General features: G+C 38.0%; 1 protein-coding gene across 3 annotated transcripts in view; it reads left to right on the top strand.

Moving 5' to 3' along the window:
• The window catches only part of NFATC1 (nuclear factor of activated T cells 1), a 209118-nt gene extending 188987 nt beyond the window's left edge, over positions 1-20131 (top strand). For all 3 annotated transcript variants that reach the window (XM_036762437.1, XM_036762425.1, XM_036762433.1), the window contains exon 10: positions 18173-20131. In XM_036762437.1, the coding sequence (XP_036618332.1) occupies positions 18173-18175 (3 nt within the window). In that variant the 3' untranslated portion in view covers positions 18176-20131. The remainder of the gene's footprint in view (positions 1-18172) is intronic.
• Positions 20132-20336: the final 205 nt, after the last annotated feature.

Raw genomic sequence — 20336 nt, 5'->3', positions numbered from 1 at the left:
AAACAGTCTCCGAAATCCCTGGCAATTTGCTTCAACAAAACTGCTCATTTTGGAGTATCCCTGGTAATCACCGAGGGCACACTCTTATTACATAAAGTCAATTAGAGCCCATACGTGCAAGTCCTGCTGATTTGATTTAGAACTAACTAAAGCTCTAGTAATGTGCAATTACAAGAAACTTAATGACCCCTTTATATCGAATGCAACGTCCATGGCACCTAATATACTGTGATGAATTGCTCATTATGTGCAATGTTAGAAAAGCTTCTATAAAGATGAATAATTGTATAATCAATATAGAAATTGAATCTTGAGGCTTTTTCCATTCTGAAATCAATAAGTCATAACGATTATGGAACCTATCTTATTTGCCTATATTTTTCTAACTCTTCTCCTCCCTCCCTTTTCCCCTCAACATGTTATTTTCTAAGGGTAGCCCATCAGTTTGACTGGTGCACAAATTTTTCCTCATGCCTTTTCACAGCATTCCAGACTCAAGGTGTTTGCATATTCTGAATAAAGTTGTTCTAGGTTTTCCAGGTTTTTTGTTTTTGTTTCTCTGTGAAAACTGGGAGTTGGTGACTGCATATTAGTTTAACCAATGTAGTTATCTTTTGCTGAGGATTTAAAGGGAGCTAAGCCCGTCCAGATCTCAGTTTCAGAATTTTTTTCCGATAAGTTGTATGGGCTCTGTTACTTGAAATGAGAAAAAGAAGATACAAGATAGATGTTCTATTATAGTCAATGCTTTCAGTCTCTCGGTAGTACCAAGAATCTCCCAATAAAAGGTCAACTTTCCCCACTTAGACCTCTACTAACAGCCTATACATAAGAGAATAGACCTGGGTTTGTGCTCACACCCTGGAGATCAGTATTATTAGCCGTTCCCTTGAAGGGATGAGGAAGGCTGTATGGTAATGTATGCCCCAAGCTCTGCCAGCACACAGTGCCCATGCTCTATGTATAGCTATGCTCCTACTTTGATGCTTCATGGTGGCATGGAGTGATCCTGGGTTTTAAAAAGCTATATCAATAGAGTAAAACATCTGATGGTCTTATCAAGTTGGAAAGGTTTCAGTTAGAGATTCAGTAAATGGGTATCTGTTGTCCAAGGACCAGCGTAGTCCAGAGATGTTCATCACCAGACTTTTGGTTGCTAAATGACTAATTATTTGGGGGTGGCCACAGGAATTCTGTCTCTGACGGTGAGGAGTAGTTCCTTCCAATCTGTATTAGGGGAGAGTAAACCTTGTGATGAATTCACAGACTTTTTGAAGTACCTAGCTATAAATAAAATTGTATAGTATATTGAATCATACCTTGTGTTAAAAGTATTTATTTTCTGAATATTCAATGCTTTAACCCACAACTCTGCCTGTTGGATTGTTTTATCTAGTCATCAGAATAGCTATAAGCTAGACATGGTCTGTTGGACTCAAAAAATGAAGTAAATTGGGATAGATTGGGGGAAAGAAAACTATTTGAAGTATTCCTTGAGATGTCATTAAGAATGAAAGAAAAAATGACAGAGAGGGAGATTTTGAGAGAGAGAGAAAAAGAGGGAGGGGGTAAAGAGAGAGAGGGAGAGAGGGAGAGAGGGAGAGGGAGGAGAGTTATCATTCCAATTTTGGTTGATTCCTTTTCTTTTAAATGGAAAAACCCTATACTTATCATATTGCACACATATGCATGTATACATGCCTCCTTCCACTTATAGTTATCACTTAGATTTTTCTACATAGAATGAAGAATTTGGCTTGGAATTATATTGCCGTGAATAAGGAAGTCTGAGTTCTTATCCCAGTTTTGAAACTAATTGTTCATTTTGGAGCATCCTTAGTAATCACCTTTATTACATAAAGACAATATGACTGCATACAGGCATGTCCTGCTGATTTGATTTAAAACTAACTAAAATTTCAATTATGTGCAATTAAATGAAATATATAAGTATATATATGTGTATGAATATATTTGTGCATGCATAAAGTTATAGATACTAAAGTATATTAGGTGTCATGAATATTGTATTAGATACAAAGGGTCCATTAAGTTTCTTACAATTGTATAATATTAGAGTTTTAGTATCTTTGGGAGTGTCATTCACCCTTTCTGACCATGAGTTTCATCTGTGTGTGCTTGTTCTTTTTCTTGCTGTTCAGTCATTTTTCAGTCACACCCAACACTTCCTGACCCCATTTGGGGTTTTCTTGACAAATATGCTAGGATGGCTTGCCATTTTCTTCTTCAGATCATTTTACAGATGAGGAAACTGAGGCAAACAGGGTTAAGTGACTTACCCAGGGTCACACAGCTTTTATGTGGCTAAGGCTGGATCTGAACTCAGGTCTTCCTGACTCCAGGCCCACTATCCACTGTACCACCTAGCCACCCCTATCTACACTGTAAGGATGTTTCAATAGATGACCTCTAAAGTTCTGTTCTATCTCTGAGTTCAGTGAATGAATGAATGAATGACTCAAATGCCACTTCCATTACTTCTTTTGAGCTATTGACATTTGATTAGATCATTATAGGAGAAGGAGGGGAAAAGGGAAAAGTTTCTGGTCCTTAGCTCATTCAGTTGTATCTTCATTTGTTTTCCTTGGAATGGTTGTGGCTCTAGAGCACCCAGAGTGAAGGAACTTAGACTTTCTGCAAATGCCAAAGAAATGTCATCTGTTCTCATAAGAATAAAATTATTGTACCTACTTCTCTGCCTATAATTAGTCATTTGTCCCTCTCTCGGACTCAAGAAGGATTACAGAGACGAGGGTTCCCTTGATATTAATGAAATTAATGATAGTATTTGGTTAGACTTAAAATATCATTTTAATGGATGCATGTCAGCCGAATTAATGAATGAAGAAACAATTGAACAAAAAACAAAAAAGATCCCTATTATGTATATACATATATATGTGTGTATGTGTGTATATATTATACATTCAAAGATGTATATGTGTATATGCATATATACATGCATATACTTATACATACATATATGTGTATGTATATATATGTGTGTGTGTACATATATATATATATACACACATATATATATATACATGTATATGTTTAAGAATTCTGGGAATGCTAGCTCCAATCTCAACTTTTACACTTAGATGCTGTCATTTGCTGGCTTTAGTTCTTCTCTGCAAAATGGAAGTGGGGATGAGGGATTTAATTCATCCACACAACTTATTCTTGTATAATAATATCCAGAGAAGGAAATGGCAAACCATTACAATGTCTTTGCCAAGAAACCCCTAAACAGGGTCACGAAGAGGGGAAATGACTGAGAAAAGACTGAACCAACAAGAATGACAAAGAGATGGTGTATACGAAGCACTTTAAAATAAATAAGCCTGGGAAGGGGGTTTTAAATCTATAAGGATTCCTGTTTTAAAGGTGAGGACACTGAAGCTCAGAGAGATTAAATAACTCACCAGGGATCCCACAGCTATAGAAGTGTCTGTGGTGGGATTCAAAGTCAGGCCTCTGTGGATTCCAGATCCAGCATTTGTATATTTTAAAAAGCTTGGACAGCACTTGATTAAAATGTCACTTTGCACATGCTAAATACCCATAAAAATCAAATGTTCTCCAAGTTATCGTTTTAATTTATTCCTCTTTACATCACAACATTTTGTATTGGAACAATCAATGGAGCCAACACACTTCCCAGGAGTGTTGCTTCTTGCAGGCAAAGTAGACAAACCCATGCCTGCAGGCAGGTGTCTGCTGGTGATTGCTTCCGGGTGTTTTCTTACAGAAATGTCACTGACGGCCCATGCAAATCATGGCCTTCCCCCAAGGAGCCAGGTTTCAAGCTAAAACAGAGGATTAAAGTGTTGGGAAGACTGCTACTCTTCCCTGTGTCTAGGGATTAAAGTTTGTTTGTGAGCTGTGTGATTTCAGATGCGAAGGTAATAACAAAGCTTTCTAATGAATTTTCCTTATTAAGTTCCTCCCAACCCCTGACCTCTGGTTTTCCTTTTCCTACTCTCCCAGGGAGCACCACACCCGCTTAGGATCTGATTCTCCGAAAGGTATAAGCCCTTCTCCACCCATAGCCTTTAGAACCTTTGGCTGTCTCTGAACTTCTAAACTTATAGTTTTCAGAGGTATTTGAGTCTTCAAATGTAAGTTAGAGATCTTTAATAGTGAATAAGAAGGCACGTCTTCATGTATCTCTAGAAAAATGGAAATTACTGTTAATGATAGTAAGAAGTACTAGTCCAGGGGCTCTTAAATTGGGGTGGAAGGACCACCAAGAGGTCCTGCAATAGATTTCAGGAGGTCCATGAACTTATATAGGAAAAGAACATCTTTATTTTCACTATCTTCTCATTTAAATTTAGTATTTCCTTTGGTTATGAATGTAGAAAACACTATATAGGGCTCTGCCAGATTGTCAGAGATCCGTGTCACAAAAAGTTTAAGAAGCCCAGTTATAGAGGATACATAAGAAATATACATACATACATATATACACACATACATGCATACACATATATTTTAATTTTTGTGTTATACATAGAAATAACATGCATGCATACTATAAGTATATTTGTATGAATATTACATCTATTGGGGTAAGATTAACATATATAATTATATTGTGCATGTGTTTGCTATACATGTATATATGTATTAAGCATTTATTAAGCAACTACTACATGCTGGGCATTTTAAGTACTTGAACATGAACTTTTTCTTCCTATCTTTAGCTCCCCAGTACTTAACACAATTTCTAGCACGAAGTAAGAGTTTAATAAATGCTTGTTTACCGACTGGAGACATAAAGCCAAAATTAGAAGTCCATACACCCAAGGAGCTTACATTTTAATACACATATGTATGTGTGTGTGTATACACAGAATAGATATACAAAATGAATCCAAGGCAGTTTAGGGAGGGGAGTCACTAGCAGCTGATATATAGCCAACCTAAAATCATGTCATCCATGATATAGAAATGAATGTATGGCAATTCCTTCTGAAAGGCTAAAGGTTGCTTCTCTCAAGGGTCTGTAGAGCACCATTTTAAAAGTCAAGAAACAATAGCTGGGTACGCTTTCATGTGTGCGCTCACCTATGTGTATGTCAGCATTTAAAACAAATAGCTTTGGACGCTGTTGTGACTTACTTTGGTTCACAGACAGGTCGGGAGGAATGATTTCTCCTGAGGGTTAGACTTTGCCCCTTACTTAGATGTATGATGCTTAAAGAAATAAGACCTAGCTATGTCATGTCTTTTTGGATCTGAGGACTGGAAGATCTTAGATATCATCCTTTCCAAGCCCACTCATTTTACAGATAGGAGAAACTGAGACCCAGAACTCTTAAGGGACTTGCCAAGGTCTCACAGGTGCTAAGTGACAGGGGCGGGATTCGAGTTTAGTGTTTTGATTTCAAATCCTCTGCTTTTTTTCTTGCACCATATTATGCCTAGTCCAACAAAATTTTAATGTTGCCTTGCTTTAGATTGTGGCTAAGTCAATTAATTCTTTTACTCATTTTGTTAAGGACAATGATGGATCGTGTTTGGGTAGTGGAAGGAACCCTGGACTAGGGGGTAAAGGTGGAAGCCAAAACTCTGAGCACAGCTTTGACACTAATTAGCTGTGTTAAGACATTTGTAATATGAGGGGTTTAGACTAGATGATCCCTAAAATCCCTGAGTTCCAGAAGTGTGTGTGTGTGTGTGTGTGTGTGTGTGTGTGTGTGTGTGTGTGTGTGAATCGATTCCTTTGCTCTCCAGTTACACAACGTGGTATAGCAGAGCCTAGCACAATCCTGGACATATAGTAGATGGTCAAAATAATACTTAATGATTGACTTCCTGACCCCTTGATGACAAATGCTGGGCTAGTGCCATTCTGCTAAAATTACCTAGACAGACATCTCTCCTCACCCTACCCCCAGAGATAGATGTTTTGAGTCACTGACTCAGTGGGACTCCAACCGTCTTTGACTGTCTTAGGTGATCCCCAGAGGCAGATTTCTTCATTCCTTTCTTTTTCCGGTGTCCTTGATGCTAGGATTCAGCAGCCCTAAGAGGAGTTTAGCATCCTCGCACGACAGAAATCATTGGAGGCTCAATTTAGAAGCTAACTGCAACAACAACAACCATAACTGATATATATATATATATATATATATATATATATATATATATATATATATATATATATATACAGAGAGAGAGAGAGAGAGAGAGAGTAATTTAAAGTTTGCAAAACACTTTACGTATGGTATGTCATAGAGCATATGTCCATCAGCATTCTGTGTGCTCTCCTTCATATCATTTTAGTGAAAGGGATTTTCCTGTGAACATTTAAAATTTTGTGGGTGATTCAAGAAGGAACTTCAAATTTTAAAGAAAATATATATTTTTTTTGGTGACTAACAATAGACACTCAAGAAAATACCCGGTAATTAATTGATTGGTTGGTTTGATTTATCAGTTAGACGAGGAGGAATGGATTTGTATTGGTGAGAATGAAATCCTTCTAATTTACAAATGTGAAAACAGACCAGATACGGAAAACATAAACCTGCTTGTCACATGTGATTTGACGGGGTCAAGGACCCAATTTGCCAGGGGTATCGGGCATCCTGTGACAGGCTCTTCCACAGCATGCTATTGTCATACCATTTGGGGAGAGATCCTTCATTCTCATCCTTTTCCCAATTAACCCTCCAAAATGTTTTTAACGATGTGATTTTTGCATTATTTGGAGTTGTCAGGCTAAATAAGGAAATGGGTGCTGAAGGTAGGAAAATTATTCTGTCTTAATGGCTGATACTCACGTATAACAATATTATTCATCAGTGCCAAAAATGCAGATGGGAGGATCATGTTTTATTAAAAATCTGATACTTGTTGTCACTCAGTTGCTCCACTGTCCTGCTCTCTTTCCAAAAATAGCAGGCCCGACGGCTGTGGCTTATTGCGATTAAAAAGATAAAAATAAGTAGGTTTCTAATAGATCCAAGACACTCAAGGTAATACAAGCTGATTTTTAATGAAACTTGTGAAAGTGCATTTTCCATTGCTTCATAAAACTTATTTTCCCCTGATATGTTCCGAGTTCCCATTTCACGTCTGAACCTTGTGTTTTCAGAACACCAGGGCCATTCATGTTCTCAGGACCAAATGGTCCTTCCTGTGTGACAAGAGCACTTCAAACCTCCAGGACCTAGCATGGTGTCTTCAATAGGTATAAAGGGTGTTCAATAAACATTTGCTGAATGAATGCATGAATGAATGAATGGAGTGAATGAAAGAAATGAAACTGGTTTTGCTATATAATATTGTGACTGATTTTATCTAGTCATATTTAAAATGGAGCTGTAAATTGTGGGGAGAATGTTTAAGGTAAACTTCCTATAAGGGTGAGGAAAGTTCACCTCTTTTTTTGAAGAGGAGAGGGGAGGTGCCTAGCAGATACCTACCTTTGTATTAAAAATTGAATGTGCATTTAGAACAAAGGGAAAGCATTTTTCTTCTGTTTCTTTCTTTCTCATTTACAATTTTGATTTCCTCATAAAGACATATTAATATGCTTACTGTACTTTTACAGTAATCTCTTAAATAAGGTCCTGCTTAATCTAAATATATAACCTCAAATGGAAACATTCAAAGCTGTGTAGTCAACAATATGTTGGGGGAAGGGGAACCGGATATTCAAGAAATGGAAAAGGTAAATTTGTCAAAATATAGATCACATCTTATGACGCAAATATATTTGTGGTGAAAACATACCTTTAACAAAATGATTTTCAGCCACCATTCACTGTGCCCTTTATTCCAAGAAGGATGCTATACAGTAACATTCCAGTTCAGCCAAAATAATTTGAACACTGCCTTAGATTCATTGTAATGGAACTTAACCTATAATCCTAATTGAAAAATAAAATAAAATACAGACTTTAACTTCTGTTTTTACATATGTGTGAATATGTATACGTACATATATATGTAGAGAGAGATAGACACATACATGTATATATAAATATACACACACACATATATAAAAATAGACATAGAACTAGGCCAAACCCTTCATTTTACTGCTGAGGAAATTGAGAGCTAGAGAAGTAAAGTGACTAGACCAAGGTCACACAGGTAGAAATCAGAGCCAGCAATCAAACCCAGAGCCTTTGCCTCTAAATCTATCATTCTTTCCCCTATACCATGTCACTTGGTCACCTAATTGTTTCCTTCCTTTGAATTATAGCACTGACTAACCTGGAGGTCAGCTTTTTTGAAAGGATAAAGTGAATCTGTTTATAATTATACTTTAGTTATAGAAATAAAAAAAATTACCCTTTCTCCTGTGATTCATTCTTTTAAATTTTTTTTTTCTTTTTTCTTGTTGCTCACCTTAAGATTCAAAACTCATTCCATGACAGGTTTTCTGTATACAATATGCATTTTTTTCTTATTGAAAAGAAAATGAGGTGAACATTTTTGAAAATTCTTATGTGCCTGTGTTTCTTTTTGTACAGTATTTAAATACACCACAGACATTGCCAGAATAAAATTCTTCAGGATGTGATACAAAGCTCCCCAGTGTTTGGAACCTGTGTACCACAATAGAGTGGCATAGAGTAAACACCTTCAGGTTTGGAGCCCTATGGGGGCATAATTAGAAAATGTGCTGTTTCCCTTTTAGTGCTTTTATTGAGGATTTGCTTTATTTTTCTAAAAGCTCCTGGAACACTAGAATATAAAACCAAATGTTGGAAAGCCAGGGGTGGTGAGGGGTTGGCGTTGGAGAAGGAGATGTAGGAACGCCTGCCATTTTAACTCCTCATCTGTAAAGTGAAAGGAGCAGATGTAAAGACAAATCTCAAAGGCATTCATCAACTCTTCCATTATAGGCTCCTAGGATTTAGAGCCGGAAGGGCTCTAGTAGAGGCTCATAATTATACAGAAAAGGAAACTGAGGAAAACAGAAAGGAAATGACTTCTACAGGCCACATTGTATAATTCTTCCTGAACATGGGTAATCATGTTGAAGATGATGCTTTGGAGTTTTAGTTTTACTATGCTTTAAAAATAATATTTTCATGATGTTCTTTTTCTTTTAACTTGTTATTACTTTCTAATGCTTCCCCACCCCTCAAATTTTCCGTTGTAACAAAACCCCAGTTTTTAAAATTTTTAATTGTTCTAAGTGCACATTCAATTTTTAAAAATTGTGTATGAAGTTGAGGAGTTGGACTAAACTATCTCTAGGTCTCTTCGACTTCTGAATGACCTGTGAAAACCTTTGACTAGAGAATATGACTGGATTAATATTTTTGAACCAAATGCCTTATTCCATTGCTTAGAAGCCCCAAGTTTCCATTTTCCCTATGAGTCTGCATCTCTGGCCAATGTTAGCCGGCAGAGAAAGCTCTAGCTCATGCATTTCCTACTTTTTATTATACTTTTGATCCTCACATTATGTTTATGTGTTTTTTTGTTGTTGTTGATTACGGATTGGGAATGGGGAGTGTATGTATGTGTGTGTGTGTGTGTGTGTGTGTGTGTGTGTGTGTGTACTTAGAAAAGGTTGTTTTGCTCTGAGTGTGAAACAGGCTGAATCATGTTCCTTTCTTACACAAAAGCGACTCCCACTTACTCTCACATACGCTGCCGCCAATTAGACCTGAACTGAATGTACCACTTTTGCACACAGCTGCATGTGTAACAGTATAAGCACAGACCCAAATGAACTCAACTAATGTGCCATTTTATTAATCAGTCAACAAACATTTATTAAGCATATACTACGTGCTTAGGCTCTAGGGATACAAAGAATGGCAGGAACAGTCCTTGCCTTCAGGGAACTCATAGTCTAATGGGAGAGCTTACATTCTAAAGCCACACATTTAATGATGTCAGGAAATATCCACAGAAATCCAGGCTGTTTTTTAAAAATGTCTTTTGACCGAAATTAACAGGCAACCATATCTAAACCCACATCATCCCTTCCACTGAGCACATACTTCTTTTGACTTGTGTTTTCTCTCCCACCAGTCATGCTGGTACATGCATCTCAATTTTTTTTAAAAAGCAAAGTTGTCAGAACATTCAATTATTTTTGATAGCCTGAATGTTTCCTCCATGCTTTAGAGTTGTGCTATGTTTAAAAAAAATAGGTGGAAAGATGTCAACCCCCCACCCCCATCTTGTCAGTCAACACTTTGTGCTGACACTGTCCCTGTGAGCATCTTCCTGACACACATTCACCACTGAAAGTTGCAGACCTGCCTGAGCACATGCACCCACATATCAGGCAGGGAAATTGTGCATGTCGTAGCACTCAGGGTTCACCTCTCCTTGTTTGTAGATTTTAGTGCAATCTAGAAAAGGTGGGCATTCTCTGAATTCATTAGTCGATGCCAACTTCCTGCCTTTTGCCTTTGGAACTCTGGATCTAGCCAGATCAGGTTTCCCAAAGTGAGATTCTAGGATCCCTAGGGTCACCTAGCTTTATTCTACCATTTCAGAGCTTGCTTCTTTTTAGCCTCCATTTGGGGAGGATTCAGGTGACTTGGTTGGGGAGTACTTGAAAGGGAGAGGTAGATAGCTGATAAAATTGTGATACCACTGACTTAGTGTTATACCAGATTGCTGTGTTCTCCATAAGTATTAAGTCTGGCTACTGCTGTAACTCAGAAAATATATCCTATAAAAGTATATGTTTAATATTATGATTTCTTCCATTCTTAGTGGTTACTGTTTCTTACACCTTTTAAATTTTTTATAGTTGTTAACATAACATCCTGTTTCTTGTTAATGTTTGTGAGACATAACTTAATCTAAGTTTGGTGTTTTTTTATGGTAATTCTTTCCTGTCTCAATTGAAGCTAATAGTCCTTAGTATTTCTCTTTTAACATGAAAGCATACACTACCATCTTATTGACTTAGAGTCCGAAGTAGAACAGTTGATGATAAAAATTTACTAGAAACTGGAAAGATAAGCTATACACAGTAGAAAGCACAATAAACTGGGTCCAGAAATCCTAACAGGATGACATTTCACATGTTATCTGCTCCATGAATAGCACCAAAGATATTGCTTTGGAATCTCACTTTTAAATGAAAATCGGATGCTTTGGGAGAAAAGATTGTGTGGGAGGTTTATGTCACAGAATCATAGTGCTAGAGCTGGGATCTAGCCATAGAAATAGTGTTGAGTCTCTAGTTTAACTTTCTCATTTTACAGCGGAGGAAACAGAGCCTGAAAGGGGGGTTAAGTGACTTGGCCAAGGCCACGCATACATTAAATAGGATTTGAATCTCAGCCCTCATACTCTGGAGCCAAAATTTTTTTCAGCTGTAGCATGCTGCTTCTGGGTCAGGAGCATATCCTTTATTCCTCCCTGCCACACCCTCCCCCCCCCCAACTTCTCAATGCAAAACAATTATAATTGCCTTGTTGCACTTGAGATTTCTGAATGAAATGACCAAATTGGAAAGTACTGAATTTTAATACAGCCAAAGGACTAGGGTTCGAAACTTGTGTCTCTGGTGTTTCCCACCCATGTCACAAACAAATTTCACCTCTGCGGGTCTCAGTTTGCTCATCTACAAGATGAGAGCTTTGGACTTGATGGCCTCTGAGGCTCTTTCCAGTTCTTGATCTATGATTCTTTAGCTGAAAAAAAGAAAAGCTGGCTTTGTGCGGGAACAGCTGACCTACCTTGTCAGCAGTTCTCTGGCATCTTTATCTGTAGTGATATCTTTGACGAGCTCACAACTCATTTCACTATTTTTAAAGCAAAAGAAATGCTGACATTTCTTTTGTGTGTGTGTGTGTGTATGTGTGTGTATAAAATGGAAAATAAATGATCAGTGCGTAGGTTTGTGTGGTTTCTTTGGTTGTTTGTCCTTTTTCTTTTGCTCTATCTTCTCTCTCTCTGTCTCTGTCTCTATCTCTATCTGTCTGTCTCTCTTTTTCTTATTTTAAGGAATCTTCTATACATGCACCAAGCTTATGCAGGTGGATTGGCTGACTGGAGGATACCATATTTTTTTTAAGGAAAGAAAGAAGTGGTGTGTGCAATAGGAAAGGAATGTAACAATAAATATAATCCTACAACCCTTTTTATTTTCACTCCAGAGACTCCAAATTCTCAGTGCTGTCTTGAATGAAACATAGGTGAAAATAGCAAGGACCAGAGAGACAAAGAAACTTTTGGAGGCTAAATGTGAGGAGGTGATAGATGTGATGAGGAAGAGAGGAAGCACTAAATGCCACGCATGTGTAGGAGTCATCAGTGTTATTCACATATCTCCTTCATAACACCACCTATTGATATATCATTATTTACTCTCAAAGAGAGGAGTTCTGGCTAAGCTTTACAACTTTTTTTTATTAGTCCTGTAAAAAGAAAAATCAAAACACCATCTCTAATCCACTATAAGGGCTGTGCTTACTAGTGGACTGCCTTTAACCTAAGGGTTCTTAACCTCTGTTTGTGTCCTGGACCCTTTGGCAGTCTGGTGGACCCCCTTCTCAGACTCCGGTTTTTAAACGCATAAAACAAAAGATATAATAAAATTACAAAGGAAAGAAATTATGCTGGAATATGGTTCTCAATGTTTTTAAAGCAAGTTCAGGGACCCCAGATTAAGAACTCCTGCTTTGAAGATATTTAGGATAGCAAGTGCTAATGAGACTGATCATGGTATGATGTAGTAGACAGAACATTCGAGCAGGCGGCAGATAACTTGGGTTCTTGTCTTGATTTTCCCTTACTAGCTGTGTAACTCTCAGGAGCCACTTAACATCCCTGAACTCAGTTTCATTATCTACATACAAGGAAGAGTAATACCTGCAATGTTGGTTTCACTGAGCTACTGTAAAGATTTCATGAGAGGTAAATGAAATCATTTTGAAAAAGGTGAAGGGGAGAAAGTGTAGTATAGAGGGTTAAACTTGGAATCAGGAGAATCTGGGTTTGAATCTTGCCCCGGCAACTATGAGCTATATGACCATGGGCAGTTGACCACTCTGAACCTCAGTTTCCACATATGTATGAGGAAGATAATAATTCTTGCACTACCTACCTCACAGCATTGTTATAAAGCTCAAGTGATGTAATGTACACAAAGTACTTTGATACCTTAAAGCAAGATATTAATGTCACCTATTATTACTTCCAATAAAGGGCTTTGTAAATGTTAATAAATAAATAATGCAGACACATCTTAGTTATATAAATAAAATGGGAACCATTAAATCATTTTCCATAGCCAAAGGTCTAGAGAGAAAAAGAAGAGCCTTTGTGAAAGAGGCTTAAGCACTGAGAGACACATGGGTCAGTGAAATATTTCTAATGAATATTGGACCCTAAATTTGCCTTTGGATTTCTCTTGCCCTCTCTGTATAGTGATAGAAAAAAGATAGTAAAAATCCACAAGATGAATTACAGCTATTTCGTTAAAACATAGAGTTATAACAGGACCTTTTCAAAATGGCCATCAATTTGAAGGAAAAGCAGTCAATTTAAAATGAAAATTCTGTGGAAGGAGAGAGAGATGGTTAGCTCATGACCAACTAATTGGTAGACTTGGACAGCACGTTTTTCTACGTGACTAAAAGGTCTCTATGTGTAAGTGAAGAAAAAAAAGGAATGTTTAAAAAAATCCATCTGGTAAGTACAAATATGTAGCAAAGAGAGGTAAATTAAGGAAAGGTAGGATTCTGCTTTTTTTCCCCCCAAGCTATTAAAAGAAATGACCAAAATACCTCATAAAGTACACATCCTCATAGAAATCATACATGTGTGTATGGTCTCTGTGTGCCTTTACCGTCCCATTTTAAAGTGGGAATTCAAACCACCACACACAGTGAGCTTAGTTTTTAGAAAGGAAAAAAAACAGTTTCCATTGCAAGGGCATTTTAGAGAAAAATTAAATATAAGGGAAAAAGATCCTCCTTATTAAATTAAATTGTGGTATAACAGCTTACCACATCCTGTTGCCGTGGCATCTGATGTTAAGCAAAGGAAAGGTTCCTCTTTTAGGCTTCTGACAGGTACAGAGGGTCACATGTTACCTGCAATTCTCAGTACTATGTATTTTTATTTTGTGTCAGTGGAAAGGCTGAATAATAAGATGGAAAGTATCAGTAGATAGTAGGCATTGTGGGAAACTGTAGGTGTCAACTACAAAAGCAACCATATCAAAAAAGAGAAAACCACCTCCTCCCCCCACCACCCACCCCCCTATTTCCCCCCCCCTCCCCACAAAGACACAACAAAACTAAATAAGAACATCCAGTGGCAGTTACATGCATTGAGTCCAAACAGTTCTGTTACTAACGGAAGGGTAATCCATACCAGCTTCCAGAGCAAGAATTCAAGATTATGGGAAGCATCGGCTTTCCTCTCAGTTTAGCAGTGATCTCATCCCTCAATTGTCTGTTTCTGTTTTTATTCCATCTGTGAAAGGTGTTCATGATCATACTTTCCTTCTGAGGATGTTAGTAGGCTTATCACTCCATCATCAATCAATCAGTCAGCATATACCTATTAAGGCTCTGGAGAAGATCAGAGGCTTGCTGAGGCCATGCTCATCAAATGTGTTTGGCCCTCAGTTTGTCATGGCTGCTGCCAGCTCCAGATGTGCCCCTTGATCCCTTGAAGTAAATTAGAAATAATGGTAAGGAGAATCGAGGGCAAACATGTCTCGTGGGTCTCCTGTGGTCTTGTTGCTCAAACAGGTTGGCCATGTCCAGGCTGGCATTTTAAATCTAGATTGTGATGGTGAGGAATTAAGTAGTTCTGGGCAGAAATGGCTTTTGACCTCATTCCATCAGTATCAAAAGGCTTTGGAAACCATACACCATCCTTCTTCTAAGAAGCCCTTGCCTTTCCAGGGTTCTCAGTGGGAATGTCATTGGACAGAGATGGATAGTGAGAAAATGGCTTCAGTCACTAGTCACAGAGGATCCCACACTGTGGCATGTCACAGTCCCTGATTCAGGGAGGACCTAGACTGCACAGTGACATGCTGAATGATTTTTCTCCACTCACACCCACTTAAGGGTATTCCCTTCTAGGTTCAGGTGCATCAGTGGGCAGCAAGGGGAAGCCCACTTCTGATGGTTCTTCCCCTTTCATCTTTTCAAGCAGATGTTATTCCCACCCCTCACCCCCACCCCCCACAGTATGTACATCACTGTTTAGTTATGTAACAAAACTAAAATTTTGGCACTTGATCTGCCAACTTCTTTCCTTCCATCCCCCATGTCATTCACCCTCAGCATGCCTCATTCTTCCTTTCAACCTCTGATCTTACTAGAATAAGGTTTCAATTTGAAGTTAAATTGTCTTAAATCATGAAAGGGATAGAAGGCAGAGATTCCTAGAGTGATAGAGTTGGAAGAGACCTCAAAAGTTTGTTGCTGCATTTTCAGACAAGATTTGGATCCTGAAGCCATCCCAAGCAAGTGAAATCTATTCTGTTGTTAAAGAATTTTCATTGAAAGTCACTTTATGGATTAATAGCATCTCCCAGGGATTCTTTCCACTTTCATAGATGCAGGCTTATTTGTGATAAGGTAATTTGCCTACCTGTATTTCTAGTTCTTCTTTTCCCACTAACTTTGTTGCCTGTCATCAAAGATCTAGCTTTTGTGCTGATAAAGAATAGTTCTTTGCCAAATGTGGCAAATACATTGTTATTGGTACACAGAAATCCTAGTTATATCATATTGCACCTCCTTGCCCCAAACAGATAAAGCTTTTGCTCACTGACAAAATACTTCAGATGTGAATTCCAGGGATTTGAAAGTTGAACCTCAAAAATGGTGGTCTTTGGCAATACAAATTACTCATCAAATATAAACAGGACACATTTGTATGTAAATATAAGCAAGACAGAGGAAGAAAAATGAAGTAACATTTCAAAAATGAGCTCAAATTGTGTTTTTAGTGTTTATTACATTCCTGAATCATGTAGCAGACAATTAAAAGAAGAATTTGGTGAACATAATCAGAGGTGGTTAGTTAGTTAAGAGAATGATTATAGAGGGGATAGTTTTCAAGTAAATACACACAGACATGTGCTGTACAGAAAAGGAGCGGGGGGATTGCTTTGGTTTTTGCTTTCACATGCATACATTGAAGTTGAACACTAACCCGTGAGCTCTTTGGCCTTTTCATTAGAATATGGAAGTGGCCCAATGTGAAGGTTGCTGGCCTGAATCTTTTCTAATGGATTATGTATGCTCTGAAGAAGTTATCCTCATATCATCCTTGGGGAATTTGTGGTTTCATTCATGTATTTATATCTGCATTTCTTTGTCACCCTTAGTATTTCTGGAAGTCAATCAGGTCTCTAGGATGTCCCTAGGATAGATCTGGTGGTTAGAGAGAATGAACAAATCAATGAATGAACGAATGAACGAACACAAAGAGCAGCTGTGGTGACTAGAGATTGGGACCCACAAATCTTGATCTGTGCACTGACTTGATGTTTTTCAGGTCCCTAGTCTATGAAACAGTGATCTACTGTTCTTAATAAAGTAGATTGCTACTCTTACAAACAACAGTTTGCTCAGAGTAAGCATTTAGGATAGGCAAGTAACTAAGAAGGTTGGCTTCATTGATTCTTATCACCTTGTAATCAGTGGAGTTCAGGTCTATCTCTAGGAGGAATTCAGAATTACAAAATGGTGCCAGTTAACTGCCACAGGCTCATTTGATACAATTCCTGACTCTCCTGTGTACATATTATTATTGTTAGTCTTTTACAAGTGGCAGGGAGTTGAAAGGGATAGGGAGGGAGTATTGGGGGTGGTGGTGATGAAGTATTCAGGGACTAATTGCTCCAGGAAGTTGACTTTAGACAGCCCAGGGCCTCCCTCTGCAGAAAACACATGAGGTTTATCTGGATGGCCGTGCACTCCAACCCATGGGCAAAGGGAAATTTGGGCAGTTCCATGACGTACACACGGGTTCCCCACCTCCAAATAATGTTAGGAAAATGAGAAGCAATGACAGTGGTACTGATGGCATTTTCCCTATCTTAGAGCAAATCGCCTGACTGTGGTGGTAACTGGAGGTGGGGTGGAAAGAGAGGGGATGTTGTGCAGTTCAGTGGAGCTGGCCTTTGCCAGGTTCAGTCATTTCCTGTCCATCTGCCAAAAATCACAAGCTGATAAATGGACATCATTTGAGTGTGGGAAACTCTGCAGCTTGACAATCTACAGGGAAATAAGAGAATGAAAGAAGAGGCGGGGGTAAAGAAAGCCGCTTAGTGTCAGTGTGACCATCACGTTGCCTGATGCCGAGAAAGAGATGAATGTTTTCTTTCTCTTCAAATGCTGACAAGATGGCTCTTTTGCTCCTTCTAACCTCAGTCTTCAGGAACAAGGAAAGGGGCACAATGCACCTGGCCTATATGATATGACATGTAAAGACGACAAGAGAGTACTTGTTTGTAAATACAATTAATGGGCTGACAGAAGCAAAGAAGTTGATAGCTTGAAACACACACACACACACACACACACACACACACACACACACACACACGCCACCACCATGCTTTATGAAACCTCTGTATTACACAGTGGAAAATCAACATGTGTGTTCCTGTCCTGGAGAAGTAGAATTTCATCTTCCAAGCATCAAGCTTAGCACCTGGCACCTCTACTTTGTACATGCCATTGCAATGTCAAAAGGCCAATTAACAACTGAGTTATGGACTATTCAATTTAATAAACACTACGCACTTGCTACAGATTGGGCACTGTGCTAGGTGCTGGGGATAGGAAGACAAAAATTGAAAACATCTTTAACCCCACAAAGAGACTTACATTCTACAGGGGTAAGGGGAATTGATGGGTGGGGAGTGGGGATTATGGGGGAGGATTGGGAAAACTAGATAGACTCTGGTTCTAGGATAAGTCTCCACTTCTAACTTTAATCTGCTGAGCTAAATTCCCAGCAAGCTGAATGTTTTGCATGTCCTGGCTACAGGGTAAACAGGCTTTAAAAAGTCAGAAATGTGTTGTTTTCATTAACCGTGACATACATTGCACACATTGAACATACATTGAAACTATGGGAGCTGTGTTCCTTTGGCGTTTCAATCTATATTGGTTGCTAACCACTTCATCCTAATAATTCTCCTTCTTTTTTTCTCTTGTAGTAAATGAAATAATAAGAAACGACCTCTCCAGCACCAACGTCCATGCATAGCTTGCTTTGCAATATTGGAACTAGTTTAGAAACCACACACATGGTTTCTCTGCAGCTGGCAGGTCAGCTTCTTCATCAAAAGACTTTTAACTGAATGAACTGAATACATTACCTGGTACCACTTGGATCTTCCAACTTTACCGAAGGCTGGGAGCTGAAGATTTCTATCATGTGTAAAAAAAAAAGTAGCTCTTTGACTTCATCAGCGAAAGATATTCTGGAGAAAAACGAAGTCATCTCAAGAAAAAAGGGGGAGGATATATGTGGAGGAAAAAGCTGTGTTGTGACACCTTTTATGGGAAGAAATGGAGATACAACAGAATGATAGGTTGGACCCAGGCTTAATCTTTTTGGCACGGCTGGAATTTGATACTGGAAGTGCCTTATTTTACCAGATCATGGCATCAGAGCATCTTAGTAGGCTTTGAATTTGCTACCATATGAGTATTTGTAGGAGTAAAAATTATCAAAGATTTCATTGTTATGCTTAATCCTTTTCTAAATCAAAAGAATACTGCCTGTGAGAGGTGGTAGGGGGAAAGCCTATGAAGTTTCCTGAATGTGCTTCAGCTTTTCCTCTGCTGTCATTGATGGTTTCTTGCCTTATTCAGTGCATTTCAGAATCCTTCCAGTTTGTCATCTCAGCTCTTTGATTATAGCCTTTTTTCCTGTGCTAGTAAACCATAGGATTGTTAATCGTAGCATGCTAAGATTTTTATTTTAATCTAGCTTCAAACATAGCACAAGACAGTTAAATAGCACAAAATAGATTGACGGACAAAACATTGATATCTATCTCTTACATGATAGAGCTTGCATTTGCATGTACATACATCTATAGGACATATATTTATGTGTAACAAATAATCGAGTTGGTGATTGTCAGCCTTCAGCCCAGCAAGGGCATCAAGTTTAGCAATAATCAGTATCCATCCTAAGAAATGCATTTCAGAGTCCAAATCTAACTTTTCAGCTACATCTGTTAGGGGCCATTAGCCCACTAACAGATATGCATTTTTCTTGCCTCATGCAGTTAAACAAGCACTTTAGAAAGCCAGGAAAGATGCATACCGAGAACATGTTCTTTACCAAATGGCAAAAGATGAAAATAAGTGTAAATACCATTACAAAAGAGTGTAAAATATTTGTTCAATTATAAGATTATTATTCCACAGAAGCCTTATAACTCTCCGCTTCATGAAAGAAAGATATTACCAAAAACAACATTTTAATATGCAGCGCTGTATAGGATGTTTTCAAATTAGTTCATGTTAATGGAGTACCTAATAGGTTAGCTTAGCCTTTATTATTACTGCATTTTGTACAATGAACAGCTTATTCCACATTATTACTAGCAGTGACCTATTATTTCATATAACACCCCCCCCCCAAAAAAAGCATGGCTTAATTAACAAAAGGTTAACCTTAATATTGTGCCTTAGGAATCAATGCCCCCTTATGGAACATGCCTGTATTACACCCTCAGGTGGAGGTTGTAAATTACTACTTAAATGCAATGTCATCAAATGGAAGAAGTTTCTTGCAGAAAGAATCACCTTTTCACATATTCTTCTGTATAATTATGTCTTACTTTTCTTGAAAAAAAAAATAGAGAACCCAAAAGCCATATTTGTAATATTTGCACATAACTGTGAAGAGCTGAGAATAGAATATGGCTGTGTGTACATATTGGGCAGTTACTGCTCCTGCTAGCAAGCTATATTATTCCCTACCTGTTTATTCCCAGTTATTTACCCAGTACTTAGCATCATAAGAGTTGCATGAAACATGTTCTGTAGACTGCCATTTTAAAGTGAAAACTTGGATAGTTGTATAAGCTATCTTTGTAGTTAGAAATTAGACCCAATAAAGCAATCTATTATATATATTAGTATTATTTTTTGCTGGATATTAGTCTAAGAGTGGTTCATTTTCTCTTGAAAAATTCTACTTTTTCTGTCTTCTAGCGTCCTGGAAAGAAGCTATCTATTATAGTAAACATTGTCTGTCGCGTATATGTGTGTATCTATTTCAGAAGTCCTTTCAAAAACGCCTTAGTTGTTTGCAACCTACTACAATCTGCTAATATGATCATTTTAATATGGAAGTGAATG

This window comes from Trichosurus vulpecula, chromosome 1 (genome assembly GCF_011100635.1).
Source record: "Trichosurus vulpecula isolate mTriVul1 chromosome 1, mTriVul1.pri, whole genome shotgun sequence".
NCBI lineage: Eukaryota > Metazoa > Chordata > Mammalia > Diprotodontia > Phalangeridae > Trichosurus > Trichosurus vulpecula.
Note: the sequence above shows the minus strand (reverse complement) of the source record. Positions and strands in the feature narration are given on the sequence as shown.